Source organism: Hyperolius riggenbachi, chromosome 5, assembly GCF_040937935.1.
Source record: "Hyperolius riggenbachi isolate aHypRig1 chromosome 5, aHypRig1.pri, whole genome shotgun sequence".
Lineage (NCBI taxonomy): Eukaryota > Metazoa > Chordata > Amphibia > Anura > Hyperoliidae > Hyperolius > Hyperolius riggenbachi.
Genome location: NC_090650.1, coordinates 187,901,873 through 187,911,570, shown reverse-complemented (window position 1 = coordinate 187,911,570; position 9,698 = coordinate 187,901,873). Strand labels below are relative to the sequence as shown.

At 44.2% G+C, this 9,698-nt stretch overlaps 2 protein-coding genes across 2 annotated transcripts in view; one reads left to right on the top strand and one right to left on the bottom strand.

Annotated features, from left to right (window-relative positions):
- TPPP (tubulin polymerization promoting protein) overlaps positions 1 to 9,698 on the top strand; it is a 439,620-nt gene that overhangs the window by 296,687 nt on the left and 133,235 nt on the right. The window lies entirely within an intron of this gene.
- On the bottom strand, positions 508 to 9,340 carry LOC137518522 (uncharacterized). Its single transcript, XM_068236498.1, has 6 exons — positions 9,037 to 9,340; positions 8,804 to 8,944; positions 1,734 to 1,867; positions 1,388 to 1,615; positions 800 to 1,055; positions 508 to 672 (listed from the first exon to the last, which is right to left on the bottom strand). Exons 1-5 carry the CDS (start codon positions 9,178 to 9,180, stop codon positions 908 to 910), a joined length of 795 nt encoding a protein of 264 aa, XP_068092599.1. The 5' UTR covers positions 9,181 to 9,340; the 3' UTR covers positions 508 to 672; positions 800 to 907.

Genomic DNA, 9,698 nt, shown 5'->3' with positions numbered 1-9,698 from the left:
GTTTAAAAACTAAAATCTCAATAAAGCTAGCTGCAGGAGTGAGCCTAACTTTTAAATTAAAGAGTAAATACCCCCCCCCCCCCCCCCCATTTTAACAAGGTTGTATGCATATCATTGTGTTCTGCTTAAAGGGAACCAGAGATAATCTAATGAAAAAGCTGTTATACATACCTGGGGCTTCCTCCAGCCCCATATGCGCTGATCAATCCCACGCCCCCATCCTCCGCTGCCCACATCTACGAGAACCGGGTCCCGTCGCTGACATCATCTGAGCCAGCTACGCAGGAGAACTGCGCCCTCTACATATCTCTCCAGCGGCTGTGGCAGAGATACGCAAAGAGCGCACTTCTGCTACGCTAGACTGGCTCCGACTGATGGAACAGCAGGGTCCCGGTTCTCATAGCTGCAGGCAGCGGAGGACAGCGGCGTGGGATCGATCAGCGCGTATGGGGCTGGAGGAAGCCCCAGGTATGTATAACAGCGTTTCATGAGATTATCTCTGGTTCTCTTTAATGGCTCATATCCAAAGTTATTAAATATGTCCTTATTTTAGATGCGTGTGAAGGGTCTCAAGTATATCTGCCATTCGTGGTGTGTTCTTCTTCCATTCCATCGACTCAATAAAGCCTTTTATGGCACTTTCTTCTTGACATTTAAATTTCAAACATAGCCCTAGTATTAGGAGATAGAGAAACATAACATATCTTGATTTAAACATCTGTTTGGACTTTTTTTTAACTTTATAAAGAACAAAAAAAAAAAAAGAAGATAAGTAATAAATGCAATTGCAAAATCTTACCCACAATATGATCCATGTGAACTTTATTTTGTGCCTTCCTCCAACGATCATATAAGTATTGCCCATAGATGGGAGAATATTCAAAACATGTCTTTTGCTTTGGAGCATCTACTGAATCGGTAACTGGAAAGACAGCTTGGAATTTTTGAAATATCTCCTCTCTTGTCTCTTTTGAAAAATCTTGATTTTTTTTCTTGACTGCATTTCCTCCATAGCCTTTCCAACTTCTGGTAAGGTTGTAATGTCTTCTTGATCCCTGTTAATTAAGTACATGAAATGTTATTAACAAGAGTTGTTCTTGTATCAGGGGCGCAACTACATGTGGGGCTTCCCAGCAAAACTTTGGTGGGGCCCCCTCTGTTCACACCCATTCCTGTGCCTACCCTTGGTGAACCTCAGATCACCTGATCTAAATGATGTTTCGTTTTAGAAAAGGAAGTGAAGTAGAAGTTGGGGTACACTCACAGCTCTGCTTTCCCCTGCAGTTACAGGGGATGCTCACCAATAGTTACTCCCCTGGCTTGTATTCACATTAATAACAATTTCTGAAATTTCAGGAAATGCTTTTCAAGTGTGTACCAAATTTACCTAGAATTTGTAGGCTTAGAGATGTATATAGAATCTGGTCTTAAGATGTCATATGATTCCACCAAATCACCAATGATCTTCTCTCGGTAGATATTTTCTGCTGTAGGATTAGAATGAGCTAGGAATTTTGAGAAACAATATCTTTGTCTTTCACTTTTTAACTGAGGTGCAATACAAGTTTCTGTTATACGCCGTGCTGCTTGACTTGTCACTGGTTTCAAACCAAACCTAAGGAATAATATATGATTATAAAATGTCATTAGACACATTGTTAATACCACAATTTTAACATAGCCAATAAACAGCCTTTTCCCCCCTCCCAAGCTAAGAAATGATCAGCACTTACCTATGATGGAAGCGAGTAATATCATTTGAAACGCTATGTATTTGTTTCCCAGAAGAGGAGATAAAAAAGGCCTCGCTTTCTTCATTATGTTTAATAAAAGCAGGCCTAACTTTGGTAAAATAAATGTCAAACCACTGAAAGAGAAAATAGAAAGTGTTAGCAACCATTCATTCCCTACAAAAACAATCGGCTCCGGACTCAACCCTTTAGGCGATAATCTTCTGGGTTTATTGTCATATTCATGTGGTTATACAGCAAACAGAAATTACAGGTGCTTTCTGTTGGCTTTATAACCGCACCAATATGACAATAAACTCAGAAGATTATCACGTAAAGGGTTGAGTCTGGAGGCGATTGTTTGTGTATGGACATGATTCACATTGGAGGATTGAAGAAACCTCCTACTGTGGTCTGTGACTCCCCATGATACATGAAGTGGGTCTGAGGCCCGTGGACATCCTATCATCTTCTAGCAACCATTCCTTCATCACTCAGATTTGGAAATAGAGACATATTAGTGGCTGGATAGTGTAATGGTTAAGGGCTCTGCCTCTGTCAAAGGCAACCAGGGTTCGAATATCAGCTCTGCCTGTTCAGTAATCCAGCACCTATTCAGTAGGAGACCTTAGGCAAGTCTCCCTAACACTGCTCTGGCGCTTTGAGTCCGCCAGGAGAAAAGCGCAATATAAATGTTATTTGTCTTGTCATATTAGCTGAACTGGTAAAGACTCATACACACCTACCAACAATCTGTGCAATTATCTTCCAAACTTGTCTGTTGGAAGATAAGTTGGGCATGTGTATGGCTGACCAACAATGAGATTACCAACTGATAAAAGGTTGTTCGCCAGATCCAACCGGTGGATCAATCTGACCAACTATCATGCAGGTTGGAATGTTAGTACAAGTCTTTTGAGCAACTTAACCACTTCCCGACCGCCCACTACACAGGGGCGGCGGGGAAGTGGAGCCCTGCAGGACGGCCTCACCCACAGAGGCGGCGGTCCATTTAAGGGCATGGGCGGAGCGATCGCGTCATCCGTGACGCGATCCTCCGCCGGCGCCTGTCACCGCTCGCTCGCCGCAACATCCCGCCGGCTATACGGAACCGCCGGCGGGATGTTAACCCCGCGATCGCCGCATACAAAGTGTATAATACACTTTGTAATGTTTACAAAGTGTATTATACAGGCTGCCTCCTGCCCTGGTGGTCCCAGTGTCCGAGGGACCACCAGGGCAGGCTGCAGCCACCCTAGTCTGCACCAAGCACACTGATTTTCTCCCCCCCCCGCCCCAGATCGCCCACAGCACCCATCAGACCCCCCCCCCTGCCCACCCCCCAGACCCCTGTTTGCACCCAATCACCCCCCTAATCACCCATCAATCACTCCCTGTCACTATCTGTCAACGCTATTTTTTTTTTTATCCCCCCCCCTGCTCCCTGCCCCCTCCTGATCACCCCCCACCCCTCAGATTCTCCCCAGACCCCCCCCCCCAGACCACCACCCCCTGTTTACTGTATGCATCTATCCCCCTGATCACCTGTCAATCACCTGTCAATCACCTGTCAATCACCCGTCAATCACCCATCAATCACCCGTCAATCACCCCCTGTCACTGCCACCCATCAATCAGCCCCTAACCTGCCCCTTGCGGGCAATCTGATCACCCCCCCACACCAATAGATCGCCCACAGATCCGACATCAGATCACCTCCCAAATCCATTGTTTACATCTATTCTCTCCTCTAAACACCCACTAATTACCCATCAATCACCCATCAATCACCCCCTATCACCACTTGTCACTTTTACCTATCAGATCAGACCCTAATCTGCCCCTTGCGGGCACCCAATCACCCGCCCACACGCTCAGATTGCCCTCTGACCCCCCCTTATCAATTCACCAGTGCATTAATTACATCTGTTCTTCCCTGTAATAACCCACTGATCACCTGTCAATCACCTGCCAATCACCTATCACCCATCAATCACCCCCTGTCACTGCCACCCATCAATCAGCCCCTAACCTGCCCCTTGCGGGCAATCTGATCACCCACCCACACCATTAGATCGCCCGCAAACCCGCCGTCAGATTACCTCCCAAATGTATCGTTTACATCTGTTATCTTCTCTAAACACCCACTAATTACCCATCAATCACCCCCTATCACCACCTGTCACTGTTACCTATCAGATCAGACCCTAATCTGCCCCTTGCGGGCACCCAATCACCCGCCCACACGCTCAGATTGCCCTCAGACCCCCCCCCCCCCCCCCTTATCAATTCGCCAGTGCATTAATTACATCTGTCCTTCCCTGTAATAACCCACTGATCACCTGTCAATCACCTGCCAATCACCTATCACCCATCAATCACCCCCTGTCACTGCCACCCAACAATCAGCCCCTAACCTGCCCCTTGCGGGCAATCTGATCACCCACCCACACCAATAGATCGCCCGCAGATCCGACATCAGATCACCACCCAAGCGCAGTGTTTCCATCTATTCTCTCCTCTAAACACCCACTAATTACCCATCAATCACCCATCAATCACTCCCTATCACCACCTGTCACTGTTACCTATCAGATCAGACCCTAATCTGCCCCTTGCGGGCACCCAATCGACCGCCTACACGCTCAGATTGCCCTCAGACCCCCCCTTATCAATTCGCCAGTGCAATATTTACATCTGTTCTCCCCTGTAATAACCCACTGATTACCTGTCAATCACCTATCAATCACCCATCAATCACCCCCTGTCACTGCCACCCATCAATCACCTCCTGTCACTGCCACCCATCAATCACCCGCTGTCACTGCCACCCATCAATCAGCCCCTAACCTGCCCCTTGCGGGCAAACTGATCACCCACCCACACCAATAGATCGCCCGCAGATCCGACATCAGATCACCACCCAAGCGCAGTGTTTCCATCTATTCTCTATCCTAAACACCCACTAATTACCCATCAATCACCCCCTGTCACTGCTACCTATCAGATTAGACCCCTATCTGCCCCTAGGGCACTCAATCACCCGCCCACACCCTCAGAATGCCCTCAGACCCCAGCCCTGATCACCTCGCCAGTGCATTGCTTGCATCCATTCCCCCCTCTAATCACACCTTGAGACACCCATCAATCACCTCCTGTCACCCCCTAGCACACCTACCCATCAGATCAGGCCCCAATTTGCCCCGTGTGGGCTCCTGATCACTCGGCCAAACCCTCAGACCCCCTTCCGATCACCTCCCCAGTGCATGGATTGCATCTATTTTCCCCTCTAACCACCCCCTGAGACACCCATCAATCACCTCCTGTCACCCCCCTAGCACTCCTATCCATCAGATCAGGCCCAATACAACCTGTCATCTAAAAGCCCACCCTGCTTATGACCGGTTCCACAAAATTCGCCCCCTCATAGACCACCTGTCATCAAAATTTGCAGATGCTTATACCCCTGAACAGTCATTTTGAGACATTTGGTTTCCAGACTACTCACGGTTTTGGGCCTGTAAAATGCCAGGGCGGTATAGGAACCCCACAAGTGACCCCATTTTAGAAAAAAAAGACACCCCAAGGTATTATGTTAGGTGTATGACGAGTTCATAGAAGATTTAATTTTTTGTCAAAAGTTAGCGGAAATTAATTTTTATTAGTTTTTTTTCACAAAGTGTCATTTTTCACTAACTTGTGACAAAAAATAAAATCTTCTATGAACTTGCCATACACCTAACGGAATACCTTGGGGTGTCTTCTTTCTAAAATGGGGTCACTTGTGGGGTTCCTATACTGCCCTGGCATTTTAGGGGCCCTAAACCGCGAGTAGTAGTCTAGAAAACAAATGCTTCAAAATGACCTGTGAATAGGACGTTGGGCCCCTTAGCGCACCTAGGCTGCAAAAAAGTGTCACACATGTGGTACCGCCGTACTCAGGAAAAGTAGTATAATGTGTTTTGGGGTGTATTTTTACACATACCCATGCTGGGTGGGAGAAATTTCTATGTAAATGGACAATTGTGTGTAAAAAAATCAAACAATTGTCATTTACAGAGATATTTCTCCCACTTAGCATGGGTATGTGTAAAAATACACCCCAAAACGCATTATACTACTTCTCCTGAGTACAGCGGTACCACATGTGTGGCACTTTTTTACACCCTAAGTACGCTAAGGGGCCCAAAGTCCAATGAGTACCTTTAGGATTTCACAGGTCATTTTGCGACATTTGGTTTCAAGACTACTCCTCACGGTTTAGGGCCCCTAAAATGCCAGGGCAGTATAGGAACCCCACAAATGACTCCATTCTAGAAAGAAGACACCCAAAGGTATTCCGTACGGAGTATGGTGAGTTCATAGAAGATTTTATTTTTTGTCACAAGTTAGCGGAAAATGACACTTTGTGAAAAAAAACTATTAAAATCAATTTCCGCTAACTTGTGACAAAAAAATAAAAACTTCTATGAACTCACCATACTCCTAACGGAATACCTTGGGGTGTCTTCTTTCTAAAATGGGGTCATTAGTGGGGTTCCTATACTGCCCTGGCATTTTAGGGGCCCTAAACCGTGAGGAGTAGTCTTGAAACAAAAATGACCTGTGAAATCCTAAAGGTACTCATTGGACTTTGGGCCCCTTAGCGTACTTAGGGTGTAAAAAAGTGCCACACATGTGGTACCGCCGTACTCAGGAGAAGTAGTATAATGCGTTTTGGGGTGTATTTTTACACATACCCATGCTAAGTGGGAGAAATATCTCTGTAAATGACAATTGTTTGATTTTTTTACACACAATTGTCCATTTACATAGAAATTTCTCCCACCCAGCATGGGTATGTGTAAAAATACACCCCAAAACACATTGTACTACTTCTCCCGAGTATGGCGATACCACATGTGTGGCACTTTTTTGCACCCTAAGTGCGCTAAAGGGCCCAAAGTCCAATGAGTACCTTTAGGATTTCACAGGTCATTTTGAGAAATTTCGTTTCAAGACTACTCCTCACGGTTTAGGGCCCCTAAAATGCCAGGGCAGTATAGGAACCCCACAAATGACCCCATTTTAGAAAGAAGACACCCCAAGGTATTCCGTTAGGAGTATGGTGAGTTCATAGAAGATTTTATTTTTTGTCAAAAGTTAGCGGAAATTGATTTTAATTGTGTTTTTTCACAAAGTGTCATTTTCCGCTAACTTGTGACAAAAAATAAAATCTTCTATGAACTCGCCATACTACTAACGGAATACCTTGGGGTGTCTTCTTTCTAAAATGGGGTCATTTGTGGGGTTCCTATACTGCCCTGGCATTTTAGGGGCCCTAAACCGTGAGGAGTAGTCTTGAAACGAAATTTCTCAAAATGACCTGTGAAATCCTAAAGGTACTCATTGGACTTTGGGCCCTTTAGCGCAGTTAGGGTGCAAAAAAGTGCCACACATGTGGTATCGCCGTACTCAGGAGAAGTAGTATAATGTGTTTTGTGGTGTATTTTTACACATACCCATGCTGAGTGGGAGAAATATCTCTGTAAATGGACAATTGTGTGTAAAAAAAATTAACAAATTGTCATTTACAGAGATATTTCTCCCACCCAGCATGGGTATGTGTAAAAATACACCTCAAAACACATTATACTACTTCTCCTGAGTACGGCAATACCACATGTGTGGCACTTTTTTGCAGCCTAACTGCGCTAAGGGGTCCAAAGTCCAATGAGCACCTTTAGGCTTTACAGGGGTGCTTACAATTTAGCACCCCCCAAAATGTCAGGACAGTAAACACACCCCACAAATGATCCCATTTTGGAAAGTAGACTCTTCAAGGTATTCAGAGAGGGGCATGGTGAGTCCGTGGCAGATTTCATTTTTTTTTGTCGCAAGTTAGAAGAAATGGAAACTTTTTTTTTTTTTTTTTTTTCCTCACAAAGTGTCATTTTCCGCTTACTTGTGACAAAAAATAATATCTTCTATGAACTCACTATGCCTCTCAGTGAATACTTTGGGATGTCTTCTTTCCAAAATGGGGTCATTTGGGGGGTATTTATACTATCCTGGAATTCTAGCCCCTCATGAAACATGACAGGGGGTCAGAAAAGTCAGAGATGCTTGAAAATGGGAAAATTCACTTTTGGCACCATAGTTTGTAAACGCTATAACTTTTACCCAAACCAATAAATATACACTGAATGGTTTTTTTTTTATCAAAAACATGTTTGTCCACATTTTTCGCGCTGCATGTATACAGAAATTTTACTTTATTTGAAAAATGTCAGCACAGAAAGTTAAAAAAATCATTTTTTTGCCAAAATTCATGTCTTTTTTGCTGAATATAATAAAAAGTAAAAATCGCAGGAGCAATCAAATAGCATCAAAAGAAAGCTTTATTAGTGACAAGAAAAGGAGCCAAAATTCATTTAGGTGGTAGGTTGTATGAGCGAGCAATAAACCGTGAAAGCTGCAGTGGTCTGAATGGAAAAAAAGTGGCCGGTCCTTAAGGGGTAGAAAACCCTAGGTCCTCAAGTGGTTAAGTTGTTTTTGAATGCGGATATGTTGTGCAGTTTGTAATTTAGCATGCATGCATAGTATTTAAGTGTGTTGGTTGTTTAGTTGGTTGGCGTGTGTGTAGAGATGTGGCGAACGGCTCATGAACTGCTCGCAAGCAAAAAGTCCCTGGGGAATGACCTCAGGATCATTTCTGTGTTGTGACACTTCTGTATTACTGCGCAGCCACACGCAGATGCATTCCCGGTGGTCGTGCGTCCTTGAGCACACACCCGCAGCCGGGAGCGATCTGCACATTACGTCCCGCAGATCGCTCCCGGCTGCGGGTGTGAGCTCAAGGACGCGCTGCCACTGGAAAAGCATCTGCGCGTGGCTGTGCAGTAATACAGAAGCATCACAACACGGAAATGATCCCAATGTCATTCCCCCCAGGGACCGTTTGCTTACGAGCAGTTCACCACGTCTCTATGCGTATGTACGTACTTGTTGTTAACAACTTGTTGTGTGGTTGGTCATGTTGTCTGGTTGGTTGTGCATTAAGTTGGGTGTGTGTATGAGCTTTAAAGAAATACCTTTTCTTCTTCACCGTTGAGAAACACTGTGGCAATCTGTTTGGATGCTGTTTTATGATTTTTTACCCCCATGACTACTAAGCGCTCAGGCTTCCCATTGTAAATCCGATCAGAGCCTACTCTGCTCAACCACTCCTCCATCTGTAAGAAAATTTGATAACGGTTGTTATCAAAACATACACAACAATTCATTATAGGCACACGGCAATAGATAGCTAGATAATTATACTCACTGTTAAATTTTTTACCACCCCTGGTCTTTGTACATATTGAAGGACCACAAGGCACTCCAGATAAAATAAAATTGTATTTCCATCATCCTTATCTATGCAATTCATCTTCTTAACATTTTCAAGTGCTTCCATGAACTCTGGCATTGCCTTTTTCAACAATTCACAGCACTGGTCTCTGTCTCTCTCCTCTGCTATTAAAAATTTGTACCTGTAAATAAAAGAACATTGCTAGCATTTTTCAATGCAATGCATCAAAAATCACTATATTTTGATCTGACAAAAGCTTATGTGCTTTTGGTCCTATGGAAAAAAAAAACTTTACAAATGTGCTGTTGTTGTACTTAAAATTAACCCTAAAAAAAGCTAGATGCCTGGTGAATGTGTGTCTCCAATTATGACAGATGTCTAAAAGCATATAGTTGCCAAAACTACTTTTGAAGATCTGTTTTAAGATGTTTGTTAGGTATGGATGTGAGCATTCAGAAATGCCTAAAGATGTATATAGGCTTGCAAATGAAATTTTGCTGAAAACGTCTTTAGGCATCTGCAGCACATTAAAGCAGGACATTAATGCTAGGTACGATTCTCTTATCTTTCGCTCGTTTTTCTTATCGTTTTCCATTCACTTGTATGAGAAATCGACCAAAAAAACGATGTGAAGG